This window comes from Hyaena hyaena, unplaced genomic scaffold, assembly GCF_003009895.1.
Source record: "Hyaena hyaena isolate Hyena2069 unplaced genomic scaffold, ASM300989v1 scaffold_7, whole genome shotgun sequence".
NCBI lineage: Eukaryota > Metazoa > Chordata > Mammalia > Carnivora > Hyaenidae > Hyaena > Hyaena hyaena.
Window position 1 is genome coordinate 2,208,083 of NW_024080639.1, and position 15,451 is coordinate 2,223,533.

The following is a 15,451-nucleotide window of genomic DNA, read 5'->3' on the forward strand; positions in this document are numbered from 1 at the left end:
TTAAGCTTTTGGGAGAAGGGCATGTCCATCTTCTTAACAAAGTCTTTTGCAAAAAGGTAGACTATTTTTTTCTCCTTTGATATCAGTGGTTGCAAGGGTTCATCTTTTGTATAAAGCAGAAAAGGACTTGTCTTCCATACACTTACATATTTCATAAATGTCAATGTAAAAATGAGGTAGAATGGGGGCGCCTGGGTGGCTCAGTCAGTTAAGCATCCGACTTCGGCTCAGGTCATGATCTCCCGGTTCGTGGGTTCGAGCCCCGCATTGGGCTCTGTGCTGACAGCCAGCTCAGAGCCTGGAGCCTGTTTCAGATTCTGTATCTCCCTCTCTCTCTGACCCTTCCCTGCTCACGCTGTCTCTCTCTCTCTCTCTCTCAGAAATGAATAAAACATTAAATAAAATTTTTTTTAAAATAAGGTAGAATGGACTTTCATATAATATAAATGTGTGCTTTATTAAGAATTTAATTCTCGAGTTTGCTCTGTAACTTCATTTTTTTAATACCTCACCTCACTGTTCATAAGCATGACAAAATAATGATTAAATATGAAGAATGGCTAGGAACAATCAGATGCAATTATCTTTATCTGTTTGACATATTTGTGTGCATGCATACAGCACTTTGCTTGGCCAACTTCTCTAACTATATGTGTTTCACAAAGTGAGATAATCATACTCTAACAGCTTCAGAATGAAAAACTACATTTAGATACTAATATTAAAAATTCAGTGCTATTGTCTTACCTCTGCTGTCTTTCTATCTTGGCTGCCATTTTAGGATTAAGAGTGGCTTCTTCATAAAGAGGCTGCATGACAGTGGCAGGCACTGAGAACGTGGGCTGTATCTGTTGGATTTGTCTGTTTTTATTAGTACGCTGATATGCAGTGATGAGACGCCTCAAACGTGTGGTTAAAGCTGATTGAGTTGGCCAATAAATTTTATCACCTTCCATCAGCTGACCATCTATATTTAAAGAAACTCATGTCAATAATAAAAAAAAACCAACAACAAAAAAATCAAAACAACCCCGCCTGCCCCCCCAAACTAAACAGATAATGAAATGAAGCTCACAAAAACAGCAAACTTTCCTTACTTAAAATAGGTATTTTTTCAATCTCATTATGTGGGGAAAAAACCCACACAAGCCAACCTCTCATAAAAAAAAAAAAAAAAAAGTTTTCTTTTAACTACAGCTCTAAAACCATTACAACAAACTTTTACAGCAGCTCAAAGAAAGTAGGTCACAGTGGAATAAAGAACCACAATATTATCTTCTGAACTTTGCTTGCAGAGAAAATACAACTCTGGCATTTCCAAGTCTAATATGTTTTACTGCCTGGCAAATACTCAAATGCCTAATTTTAATGAATCAAAAGTCAAACTAAAATCTTTGAGAAGTTGAGTATGGTCGATACCTTTAAGTAAAGCCTTTTTCTGTATTAAATCTATCTCAATGTATGTGAGAAACAAAATATTTTAAAGGTCATTAGTAAGGAATGTATATTATAAAAAATTCCTTATGACAATGCTGTCACTTTTATGCTTCTGTTCACCTAATAAAGTGCAGGACCTAGCTCTCTGTTTTCAGGGAATAATCTTATAATTACATACACCATAATTAAGCAGTAATCGTTCATGCTAAGCAAATACTACTCCTTCTTTCCTAGTCAAACTATGAAAAGCTGAGGCCCTATTCCACCTGGGTGCCAGCTGGGAGTGAGTGTACTCTTGTTACAGTATTGTTTCTTTCTTGATAATCAGAAGGAAGTAGAAGCAAGACTCTGCAAAGGAAGGCTTTGTAGAAAAGGGGTGTGAGAAAGAATGGATCCTAATGTGCATATGTAACTAATAAGTTGTTGGATGGGTTACTGAATTAACACTTTAATGATGAAATCTCCTACACAAGTTTAATAATCTAACCATAAAATCATCAAAGCTTTGATTCCATAAAAGTTTTGTGAGTCACTGCATAAATACTTGCAACTAAAACTACTGTTAAATTTCCAATCAACTAGTATGTCTTATAATGATTACAAGTGTCTTCAATCAAAATTTCATATACATCTAAAACATCATAAGAGTGTAATAGTTTATGGATTTCATGGTATCATGAGAATGTGAATTTCCAATAATACTAAGTAAAGAGATAAATGCAATGTACCTCCATCTGCTATAACAAGATCTCCTGGTGAAGAAACATCATCCTTTTAAAAGAAAACAGAAATTTGTCACAGGGAAATTGGGTCAAGATACATTAAAGAAGAAAAGAGAATCAGATTTCTTAATATAGTAATAGGAGAACTTTTTCCAATAGAATTTTAATGATTAATTTATCAAAAAAATTTTAATTTCTTGCTCTAAATTCCCAATCTTTTGCACTTCTCTATTGCCTTTTACACTTTAGGCCAGTTATTTTCCACTGAAATTTTCCTCTTCTGGGACCACTTTTTAGCCTAGTTGCTTTTCCTCCACTCCTCCTCTAACTGTAAATATGCCCTAGGTTTTATTGTTAACATGTTTATTTTCATTCTATATACCAACTTCCACAATTTAATCATCCTCATATTTGATTATTAGCTGGAAAATCTTTTCTCTTTCAGCCTTGAACAGTTTGCTTGTGGCATACATCTAATCTTTATCTGTCAACAGAGGGTCTCCAATTAGATATTCCAACATTACAGTAAACATATTCATAACTTTGGCGGTTTTATTCCAATGACTACTATTTTTTAAGTTTATTTTTATTGATTGATTGATTGATTGATTGATTGAGAAAGGATCCCAAGCAGGCTCTGTGCTGTCAGTGCAGAGCCTGACACAGGGCTTGATCTCATGACTGTAAGGTCATGACCTGAGCTGAGATCGAGTCGTAGGGTTAACCAACTGAGCCACACAGGTACCCCGATTTTTATCTTTTTAAAGTTTATTTAAGTCATGCCTGCACTCAATGTGGGGCTTGAACTCTCGGCCCTAAGATGAAGAGTTGCATGCTCTTCCAACTGAGTCAGTCGGGTGCTACCGAAGACTATTTTCTATTATTGTTTTAGGAAAGCCTAATGTTAGAATTTGTCATTCTTTTGCAAGTGGGTCTTTTTACTCTGGTTGCTTTTAAACATGTTCTCTTTTTGGAATATCTGCAATTTCACTAGGATGTTTTTTGGAGTGGATTTAATTTTATTTATCCTGCCAAGATTCACTTCATTTCTTGAACCTCAGGATTCATGTCTTTCATTAAGTCTGAAAAATTCTCAGCTGGTTTCTCTCTTAAAATGGGTCTTCTCCATTATGCTCTCTGGCCGCTCCTTCTGGAATACCTATCGGACATATACCAGACATCATCATGCTATCTTCCTTGTCTCTAAAAGAGGTTTTCATATTGATTTATTGACTCTCAGTCCTAAGTTCATTGCCTCTCATACCTTTTACTGGCTCTAAGAAAATGGATCGGGCCTCTTTAAATACTATGTTTTGCCAGCGAGCATGATGTCAAGCTTTGTCAGTAGTGGCAGCCAAAGAGACACTGTAGGAGGAAAAGTGTTTTACTTCTTTGCTTGGGGTAAGCTCCTCCCCGTGCTCACCTCAGCAGTTCAAGCAGCTTCTTTAACCACCTGTTGGGCCAGGAGCTTTCCCTAGCAACCCCACCCTTGGGTGGTTCTGTAGGGAAATGCCTCCAGTGAGACACGGCCCCTAGGAAAAGCTCCCTTGGCCACCCTGGAGGGTAGACCTCCAGCAAGTTCCTGAGGGTGGATCTCCAGCAAGTTACACTGGCCAGCGAGGCATCACAGCAACTGTTTTGCCTTCCAATGCGGGTGTGGCCACACCCTCCCCAAAGAGTCGGGACCTCAGCCCTGCTGGACGGAGCCCTCTTCTTGGGTGCTCTGTGTCAGCCGTCAGAAGAGTAGCTAATCCTCCATTCTGCAGAGTTCTCTTTACTTATCAGCCAAGCTCTCACTACTTTAGTGCCCCGATTACAGTCAATAATTCTGTAAACTCTCCCTGTTCAATTTACTATGTGGTTTCTCTCTCCTGATCATGCTACACTGTGGATCCTTTCCTCATACCTGTTTTCTGGGTAATGTCTTCTCTCAAGATCTGGGTCTAATCTGCCTCTCCAATACAATGTTTAACCTAAAATTTATTTAGTTTTAACTTTTAATAACTGTATTCTCCACTTCTAAAGTTTCACATCATTCTTTTTCCATATGTCCCTATTCTTTTAAAATCAGATCCATCTTATTTTGTTCTTGGGTCTTTCTCTAATGTCTTTAACCATTTTTTTTTTTTTTTGTCTTTAACCATTTAAAAAATTACTTATTCTCTATTTTAACAGATCTGTATCAGAAGTTCTTAGAGGTCTAATCTTGCTCTTTGTTGTATTTGTTAACATTCACTCCTGGTAAATTGTTCCTCATATATTTAAAATTTTTGGATTTTGACCTCATTTCATGGACAGCTTCTTCAGGACCAAGTGTAGTCTACACTGAAGCTGTTTCTTCCAGAATTCTTTTCTTTTATGTTTCTACTAGGTACCGCAGGAGTATTACCAGCTTGGGATTCTTCTATGTCACATTTTCAGCTCCAGAGTCCCTGGATCATGCAGGTGACGTAAAAGAAATCAAACCATAAGCTCAAGAGAAAGCAGGCCTATGGCTATGAATTCTCAGGGGAAACAATTTTTTCCCCTACCCAGAGCTCGCACTGAGCTAAATTTCCTTGCTGTTTCTTGGTGTTGTTTGTGAGACGGTGCTTTCCTCTGTGGGTTTTCGTTCTATACAGGATTTCCATTCTCACTGCCACACTCTGGCCCAACTCTCTCTTGTCCTCATACAGCCATAAGTATCCAAGCCCCTTGGCCACAAAGACCAGCATGCAGGTACCGCACCATCTAGTCCTTTACCCGTGCCCTTGTTAAGTATTACAGAATTCCTCATCCTTTTTAACCCCACTTCCCCACTCCACAGACTATTTTCTGTATTTTCACCCAACTCTGCTTCTGTGTTTTGACTTTCTATAAGCAGAACATATAACTATGTTTTCACAGCTCAGAATTCCTCTCTGCTCTACCTTCGACTTTAAACCCTTTACATGGGTACAGTTTCTTTCTGTTGCTACGTACTTTTAGTATCTACTTCTCACTCTGCTTTGGGATTTCTGCCCCAACACCATGCTGCTTAGTTCCTAGCAGTGCAGCATGGGGGCATGCTCCACTTCATGCACATGTCCACACCAGCCTCCGGCTCGGCTAGAAGGGAGATCTGGCAAATTCTGAATGATTATTTGTGGTGTCTGTTAACCTAAGTGGATCACTAACTTAGCTGATGTTCTGCAGAACAGAATTAGGTATAAGGAAAACATGAAGGAAGAATACACAAAAGAAAAAGCGACCAAAAGCAAACCATGGAGTGACCAGAATTGAGGATTTAAAATAGGATCCAAAGCATACCTCCATGTCATCTTTAAAGATAGCTGGGGCAGGTTTGTATTCCGGGTCTTCCACATCCCTGTGAAAATGCCAACAGATGCCACAGTTACTGTACTGGACTTAAAGTTCTCTTGACAGGGCAAATGGGAGTCTCGCTGGAAGGGCTTTTTAGTGTGTTTTCAGACTGAAATTTCTGTTCTTTGCCTGAGGAGTCGAAGCCACAGCATGAAGATGGTTCTATGGCAAGTCGGAAGAAAGCTACCGTTTAACTGACTCTTACTACCAAGTTCACATTTAAATGTGGTAATATTAACCTCAACAAAGTCACTTATTTTTCTCTTTTGGTAAGAAAACAAAGATAGTAAAGGCCTTTATTACAGTTCACAAGAACAACATCAAATTTCTCTTCAACTGTAATATTCTTAGTTGTCTTCCCTCTTGTGCCCTCAGAATTTTATGGCCTTAATGGCCACGACCATTAAGAATGGAAAAATGAAGGACTCATCACAAGAATGGGTATGAAGCAGGTCCAGCCTCTTCCTTGATCATACTGTTGGATAAGCACTAAGTGATCAGAGTATCATTAGCTCTTTTAGATTGTAAATTCCAATTCTCTTACCACTGCATTATTTAAAGATACACATCACTGACAGACTATGTGATGCTGACAGAGATACATGGAGAAATCAGGACTCTGAAGCACACATACCCGTCCATATAATCATTTGCCCTCTGTTCTGCAGCAACTGCTTTCTCATCAGGTTTTCCCACTCTTTCCAAGAAGCATAATGCTGGGTCTGCACGAATAGTGTTATATTTTTCATAACCTGGAGGGATCATCAATTATGAAAGTAAACAGGATAAAAGAAAAATGTATAAATATAAGCACTCCACACATTTATGGTGGATAATGTTCCTGGACTAAAGGGGCAATATATTAAAATGATATATATTAAGCATGTCTTCTAGAAATAATCACAAATTACATGATCTGGGATATGTATATTTTAAAAATTGGATTAAATTTATTAGTTAAAATGAAAAAGAGGAAAACTGATCATACACAACACACCTAACCTAAGAACTCTTCCTGAGGGGAGGTTATGTGAGACTTCTGTCCAGGAGTGGCAGGCCACTTATGCCACCCTTTCATGAAGAAGTGTAGGGACTGACAGACATAATTTGGTAGTGTGTGCTTTACATGGTATTTATAATAACACACATGTTACTGGAATGAAGCTGTAGGTGGAAATCATTAAACTGACAACTAGTTCAATTACACTATACACAGAAGACTCTACCTACCTTACTTCTCACTTACCATGTTTAAAAACTCCAATAAGGAGTGACTTATCAGCATCAAAATCCCACCATTCAGCAGGAACTTCTGAGTGGTCTGGCTCTGGGACCCAAACATCAATGTCACTTTAAAAAAGAAATCAGGATAGGGCACTATGAATGATTACAAAGAAGTTAAAGAGGAGGCAAAACTTTACCTAGCTTGTAAACAGCATTATGGCTTTTAAGAAAAAGACGTTAAGATCTTATTTCATTAATCTTTTTGTTTTTGACAATTACCACTGATTAAAATTACAAAATTCCACAACATCAACAAAGTTACCGTAAAATGAATTAATATTCTTAAGCTCAACAGAAGAAAAGTTTCAGTAGGTTTACTTTACTCTTAATGAAGCATATTCTTTCCACTGATTTCCTTTAGATATAAACAAAATGTTTTATGGGAAGGTAGAATCTTATGTCAGCAAACAGCGGACAAAAATCAGCTGGTTCAAATATTTCATTTTGCACACCAGCAGACTTAGGCCCTAGAAGGGTAAATTAATCACTTTAGTCTGTAAAGCAACTGTATCTCTTCTAGACTGCTATTGGTAAGAAAATCCCACTGAAAAATTAAGCATAGGTTATAAGTAAAGGAAAATGGCAAGTTTTTTTTTTTTTTAACTTTTTACTTATTTTGAAATAGCGAGAGAGAGAGAGAGGAGGGGCAAAGAGAAAGAGAATCCCACGTACGCTCCAAGCTGACAGCACAGAGCCCGATGTGGGGCTCGAACCCATGAACTGCAAGATCATGGCCTGAGACTAATTTCAGAGTTGGACACTTAACTGACTGAGCCACCCAGGTCCCCCTACTTTTTATATTTACTCATAAGACTTAGAAGCCTTTTGTTTTTATGGCCATTGTCCTTTATTTCCACTATATTAGTGGTTAAATATTGGGTTCTTGAAGACTAGCCTGGAAACATATTGACCATTTATCAGTTTCTTTCTTTCTTTCCTTCTTTTTTTTTTTAATTTCTGTTTTTAATGTTTTATTTATTTCTGAGAGAGAGAGAGCGTGAGCAGGGGAGAGTCAGAGAGAGAGGGAGATGCAGAATCCGAAACAGGCTCCAAGCTCCAAGCTAGCTGTCAGCACAGAGCCTGACCCGGGGCTCCAATCCACGAACCGTGAGATCATGACCTGAGCCAAAGTCAGACGCTCAAGTGACTGAGTCACCCAGGCACCCCTCAGTTTCTTTCTTTCTAAGTTTATTTATGTATTTTATGAAAGAGAGAGAGACAGCAAGAGAGGGGCAGAGAGAGAATCCCGAGCAGGCTCCATGCTGTCAGCTCATAGCTCGACATAGGGCTTGATCTCAAGAACTGTGAGATGATGACCTGAGCCAAAATCAAGAGTTGGACACTTGACCGGGTGAACCACCCTGGAGCCCCTATCAATTTATTTCTATATGAAAACCAACTTACATATGGACTTTTGCTACACAACTTAGTTGTAAGTAGGAAACTCCTCATTTTGAAAAATCTATCTGTATAGGCCCTAGTTAATTAACTTATGAAATTTTGGTGCTGAGACAAGATGAAATTCTACTTTGTTTTCATTATGTTTTATTATATCTCTGATTCTTTGAAAACTGAGAATTCACGAATGCCAAACAGGGAAATTCTCAACTAGAATATTTGATTTCCTAATATAATTTATCCTATCCAATCTCTATCTTCTTTGTGGAATAAAATAGAAGAATGATGTGTGTGTGTGTGTGTGTGTGTGTGTGTGTGTGTGTGTGAAAATTAATGACATTTATTCACTAATTCTTGTCAGACATTAGTTATAGGTCAGGCTAAAGGAGACGATGGCTTGAATCACACTGGTAAAGAAGTAAACATTTCAGTCTTTCCACGCATGGCAGATTTTCCTTTTTAGCATGGTGTACGTGTTACTCACAAAAGGTTTCTGAGGGAGTAATAATTTCACATGTTACGCAAAGGAAATTAGGTTTACAAAATTAAAAATGCTCTCTAGTAGTTGTTTCATACTAATGAAAACAGCCATATTGCCACTGCATTCATTATGGACTTAATAGTTTTTAGTACTTTATTATACTGTCACTTCTTAGGCATGATACTTATATATAGTATAAAAACAGCACTTTGAATGTTTTAATCAAATTGTGAATCAAAAACGTGCCATTTTCTGGGTTGCTTGGGTGGTTCAGTCACTAAGGATCTGACTCCAGCATCTGACATGATCTCACAGTTTGTGAGTTTGCGTCCTGTGTTGGGCTCTCTGTCAGCGCGGAGCCCACTTTGGATCCTCTGTCCCCCTCTCTCTTTGCCCCTCCCCCACTCATGCTCTGGCTCTCTCTCAAAAATAAATCATTTTTAAAACACCATGACAAATGGACAGGAAATTACTTTCTATTTTTCATACATGTTTGCCAGCAGAAAAAGGCTTTTAACCCAAGGAATACACAGAAAAGGATGGAGACCTTTATCTAGATTCTTAAAGGAAATTAACTGCACTTAAATAACACTATTACCTCTAATTTTTCTTAAAAACAGAAGGTCTGAAATCACAGTATTTTCCAGCTTAATCAAGAAAAATAGAGAAAGAATGATTTTCCTGTGATATGGTAAAAGTTGAAAAAATGATGAGGAAAAATACAGTTAAAGAAGATATTTATTTTTGATTGATTTCCTGACTAGGACTGAAGAAAGCATGAGAACCAAAAGATGAAGGCAAGAAGAAAATAAGAGGGTCAGGTAGTTCCCCTCACCAACCATCAGGTGGCACTCTAAGCTCAGAACACTGCGATTAGCATTGGAGGTGGAAAGATTTCCTACTTGTAAAGAGCACATACCTACCCTGTGTTCCACTGTAAGTGACAAATGCATGTTAAGTGTTTGTTAACTGCTAGGGAAAGGAATAGGATAAGGTGCATGTGCTGCTGTTGTTGATTTCTGTTTTTAAAGATTCAGTTCAGGAGCTGTCTCCTGCATAAAGCTGCCTTTAACTTCCCCAGGTCAGATTGCTCTTTCAAAATATATTTAAACAGCACTTGTTCAGTGCCAATAATAGCAATGATAAGGCAGACACTCCCTGCCTTCATGAAGGTACCCCTGCAATACTGCATGAGGAGTGGTGTGCCAGGGAACTCCGGGTACGTGCTTGACCTGGAGGCTGTGCTGACGCCAGCTGAGCAGGAAGGGCAGGGAGAATGGAGGAAAGGAGGGAAAGGGAATGTTCCAGCAAGACTGCAAATGGCTGGCGGTGTTAGTAATCATGGCGCCTATAAGAAGCGTGGACCTGAAGTTCAGAAGAGAGGTGTGAACTGGAGACATCTGGAAGACCTTGGTACAGAAACAAAAACTGATGGGGCATCTGGCTAGCTCAGTTGGAAGAGTGTGTGACTCTTGACCTTGGGGTCATGAGTCTGGGCCCCACATGGGATATACAGATTAATTAAATAAATAAAACTTTTTAAAAAAGATAAAAAAATCTTGACACCGCAGAAGAAAGACAGCATCCTAGAAAAGTAGAGGACAAGAAGACAGGGCCTATGAGGAGACATTTACGAGACATGGTGAAGAGGAGGCTGCAAAGCAAGAAGCAGAAAGAAGCTAAAAAGAACATGTATCGGTGAATGCTACTGCAGACACACTTTAAGGCAGCAGTGGTCAAGCAAGGTGAAGTAAGACAAACACTAGGGTATAGCTGTGCGCTCAGCAGCAGCTTACCGGTGGAGCAGGGGGTGGGCAGAAGAGAGGGGTGGAAGCTGAGCTGTGGTGGGTGCGTAGTAAATGGGAGAGCAGAAAAAGGAGACACAGACACAGAAGCCTGTGAAATCAAGGAGAGTGATAATACAGTAGCCTGAGGAGACACAGGTCCAAAAGCGCTGTGTGTGTTTGTGTGTGTCTATGCTGATGTAAATATGTTAACATTCAAATGAGAAGTCGGGGTCAGGGGAGATTAATGAAAGAAGACACTGTAGGGGTAATTCACAGATCGTAGTTTCTCCATAAGTGGAGGCCAAGGGAAAAGAGGGGTCACTGAGGCAACAAATATGTATTGGGTGTTACCATGTCCCAGATACTAGGGGCTGTGAAAAGATGATCAATAAGATAGATAGCATGTTTAACCTTCAAGCAGCTTCAACTGTAATGGGAAGAGAAAGACATACAAGTAAACATAACTTTAATAGTAATAGGCATTATGAATGAGATAAAATAAAGTTACAAAGGAGTGAGTGACTGGTAGGCTGCTTTAGCTAGGGAGGCCAGGGCAGGCCTATCTGAGGAGGTAAAACTTGAATTGAGGCCTGAATGATCTCAAGAGACAGTTCTGGGAAAGATGAGGTGTAAGAGTGTACCAGGAGGCACAGCACGGAATGAGCTCAACATGCTGGAGAAACAGAAACACCAGCGTGGCTGCAGCACTGTGCGTGAGGGACAGAGTGAGGGTCACAAATTATGTAGAGCCACAGGGAATGTGGATTTTATTCTAACAGAAATGAGATGCATCTGGAAGGTTTGAAGGAAAGGAGCACCATGGCCTGATTTGCTTTAAAAAGATCATTCTGGTTGCTGTGTAAAGGTCAGCTTGTAGAGGAAGAGGCAAAAGTGGAGGCCGAGAGATGCAATTAGGAGGCCACTGCAAAAGTCTAAACATGGTGTAACGGTGGCTTGCACATGTGGTGTCAGTGCTCAGAATTGGGCCTGTTCTGTACTTTGTGGAGCCCACAGGTCTTCCTGTAGGGCTTGAGGGGAAGACAGGAATCAAGAATGTCCCCTCAGCAACTGGCAGGTACATTTAGTAAGATGGGGAAGACTTGTATGTGGGAAGCTTGGAGGGAAAGGGATGGAGACAGATTTGGAGAGCTAGGCAAAGTTTTAGATGTCAATTAGACCTTCAAGCGACAGTGTTAGGAGGCAGCTATCTCAGCTCAGAGCTCAGAGGAGAGGTCTGGTATGAATAGCTAAGTTTGAGAGTCATCTAACTGTAGATCAGGTTTGGTATGACGAGGCAACAGCAGTTTACTGAAGGAGAGTAGAGACAAGCAAGAGAGATGAGGGCAGAGTTCTTGGTCAGTCCAATGTAAGAGCAAAGGAAAATGAAGAGGAAAAGACCAATGAGGAAAAAGGACAGTCGGGGAGTATAGTTGCATGAATGCCTGCAGAAGACAGCATTACAAAAAAAAAAAAAAATTACAGAAGAGAGCATTTCAGGAAGAGGGGAGAAGTAGAATAAGAAACCAAGAGCCCAGGGGGTTGGACAGATCATATGTGGACATAAAAGTCTGTTACCATTCTTCTACTGCGTTAGGAGAGAAGAACAAAGAATGAGCACAGGAAGGCTAAGTTTTATATTTGGTGGCAGGAAGCTTGCTGCTGCTATAGCTGTTATTGTTCTTTTATCATTATTATTATTATTATTAATATTGCTTTTAGTGAGAGCCAGATGATGATGATGATGATGATGATGATGATGGTGATGATGATGATGATTGATATTGCTATTAGTGACAGAGCCAGATTGAGACTAACAGGAAAGGCAACAAACTGGTAAGGGTGAATTCCGTAAATTTGATAGAATTTTCTTCTTGTGAACTTCACTGAGTAAGTGGCCATTTTGATGTATAGCTTTCTGGTCATATAATTTTTGCCTTATTATGTTATTGAAAATATCAACAGGTTACTTAATTAATTTACCTTGCATCAACTCCATCAAATACTTTCTGACACTCATTTCCAATGACTTCTTGCTTCAGATAATACAGCATTCTTACACGAAGCAAAACCCTAAAATGAGGGAAAGAATATCAAAAGACACAAAGATATTAATCTTAAAAGAAAATTAATCCATGAGGTTAAAATTGGAAAAGGATTTGTATACAGAATTTTTATAATTAAATAATAATTGCTTCTGATTAAATAAATCTCATTACTACCATATATATAAAATAGGTTTCTCCAAAATCTTCACAATCATCATTATTTAATATCCAAGTAAGATATAATGAAATCATTTGGAGGCCAGTTTTATTTCTCTCTCTGTTGATGAAAACTGTGACACAAGAGGTACCATGATTTGCTGAAGGATACCCTGTAAGATTAAGATTAGGATTGGTCCTAGACCACACTGTCTGGGTACTCAAAATCAGCATGCGTTAAGATTTTTAATAAATTCAGATATATAAACTTTTAAAGAGTTGTGTTAAAAATAACCTACTACCTACTTATTACAGTGGTGTTTTATATGTTTTTTATATCCTTCATCTTGAAGTAGCTGTTCAGGATTATATTTTCGAAGCCATTCTGCTTTCTGTATATCAAATGAGCTTGTTTGAGTCTTTACTTTCTTCCCTTTTCGACCCCTGGGGACAGGGGCTGACAGGCCTGTTAAAATGAGAAGGACACATGAAATCCAGGGTAATTTGTAGAAAGACTTGCAATTTGAAAGATTTTTTTCTAATACAAGAAATTTCTGGAGACTTTCAGAGGTCTGTGCAGGCTATATAGAGATCTTTGAAATATAATGGTAACAATACTGACCCATTGCAAGGTAAGTTAACATGATTGCACACACATATTAAAAGGTGCCCCCAAACACCCAACAATTCTGTATCTGAAATTAATCACTGTGATTTCCATTTTATTGTAAAACACATTATTTTTTCCAAATGTAAAAACTGAAAGCTGAAGCCTGTACCTCCACTTTACTTTAAGCTTCTCTAGTCACAAAATAGTAAGTTTTGGCCTCTTGATTTTCAAAACTGCATTAGGTTTAAAAAATTTTTTTAACGTTTTATTTATTTCTGAGAGAGAGAGAGAGAGAAGAGAGACAGACAGACAGACAGCATGAGCATGGGAGGGCCAGAGAGAGAGGAAGACATAGAATCAGAAGCAGGCTCCAGGCTCTGAGTGGTCAGCACAGAGCCCGATGCGAGGCTCGAACACACAAACCGTGTGATCATGACCTGAGCTGAAGTCGGATGCTTAACCAGCTGAACCACCCCAGGTGCCCCTAAAACTGCATTAGGTTTAATCACTGTGGATTCTTGTTTAAGAGAGCTAAATTCACTTTATTTGATACTTTTATTGTGAAATCTTCCTTCCTTCCTTCCTTCTTTTACTGTTTTATCTTTAAGTAATCCCTACACCCAATGTGGGGCTCAAACTTACAACTCCAAGATCAAAAGTCACATGCTCTCCTGACTGAGCCAGCCAAGCACCCCTGAAATATTTCAAAAATACAAAATGTATTCCTACTCTTAACCTTAGCATATTTCGTCTGTGTTTTATTAAAGGAAATAAATATGCATAGTTGAAGTCCAATTCACTCCTTCCTTCCCAGAGATAATCACTACCCTGAATTTGTCTTTTTATTCCATGCGTGTTTGTATTCATAGGTTGGAGAAATATTTAAGTTTTCAGACATTGTATTACACATGCAATTCTGCAAATTATTGATTACTTTGGTTATTTTTTTGAGATTTACAATTGTTGATTCACAAGGCTGTAATTTATCCATTTTGGCTGCTATTAAAAATCTATTGTACGACCATCGCTGCACATATGCCACCACCTATTAATCTTTAATGATGCTTGAGTTGCTTCACTTACAGTTTTTAACAATTACTAACAATACAGTTTTGATTTCTTTCAATTCCTATCTCACATATCTTTTCCTTGCTCTCTTCTACCAGCCAAGAACCTCACCACAATGATAAACAGAAGCAGGATGTGAACCTGTCCATTTCTTCTTACAATTTTGTCAATTTTGCCTTTATATTTTGAGACTGTTTGGTGTATAAAGTTCATAATTGTTGTATCTTCTTTTATGGATCAGTCATTTTTATTACTGTGTAGTGTCTCTTTTTGATCCTAATTAATGCCCACCATCTTAAATTGCTATTTTTTCTATGTTAATACTGTCCTATATTCTGGAGTCCACTCCAGTCATATTGATTTGGAAACTAACCAGGGCATAATTAAAAACATACATACTTATTTTTCCTAATAAAATCCATAGATATTCTATATAAACTTCTCCTTAACAAAACTGTCTCAGATTTCACTGCATAATCCTATTTGTGTTTTCACTTTTGCTACATGCTAATTAATATTACACGAGATCTGTTGTGCCTGACTATTTCTTCTACAGCACCTTATTCTTCTTCCAAAATCACAGTACATCTGAAGTATCTTTAAAGATATTAAGGCTGGTTCAAAAAAGTTGTCTTTTCCTTGCATAGTCCTTATTTACTCCGAGTTCATTTAGTTGGTTTGTTTTCCGTCTGCACCTCTCCTGTTGGAAACTTTCCTCAGATGTCTGATATCCTTGGTTGTTTGCTCATATTTGAGACAGACCAAAAAGTTGACAGATGGTCTGACTGGACTCACTGAAGGGCAATCTGCTGTTACCGTTCATATCGTGAGGTTCTGCCCTGATCAGACTCAGTCATCTCTACCACCATTGTGGGGCTCAAACTCACGAACCTGAGATCAAGAGCTGCACGCACCTTTGACTAGGCCAGCCAGATGCCCCCCCTTTTAAAGTTTACTTATGTATTTAAGTAAACTCTACCCTCAAGGTGGGGCTTATAAAAGATAAAGCCTCCTTTTTAAAAATGACCATTATCAGCCCTAAGAAATGCAAATAATACTTGATACTTAAATTTACTGTTATCTAACAAATATAATTGAAAAAAATCCCCTGGGTTGTTTGT

General features: G+C 38.5%; 1 protein-coding gene across 8 annotated transcripts in view; it reads right to left on the minus strand.

The window, feature by feature from the left end:
- Window positions 1–15,451, minus strand: part of CHD9 (chromodomain helicase DNA binding protein 9) — a 155,792-nt gene that overhangs the window by 31,903 nt on the left and 108,438 nt on the right. For all 8 annotated transcript variants that reach the window (XM_039241375.1, XM_039241365.1, XM_039241356.1 and 5 more), the window contains exons 22-28: window positions 12,959–13,118; window positions 12,432–12,521; window positions 6,748–6,851; window positions 6,136–6,253; window positions 5,448–5,505; window positions 2,166–2,208; window positions 748–967 (exon numbers count right to left, since the gene is read on the minus strand). In XM_039241375.1, the coding sequence (XP_039097306.1) occupies window positions 748–967; window positions 2,166–2,208; window positions 5,448–5,505; window positions 6,136–6,253; window positions 6,748–6,851; window positions 12,432–12,521; window positions 12,959–13,118 (793 nt within the window). The remainder of the gene's footprint in view (window positions 1–747; window positions 968–2,165; window positions 2,209–5,447; window positions 5,506–6,135; window positions 6,254–6,747; window positions 6,852–12,431; window positions 12,522–12,958; window positions 13,119–15,451) is intronic.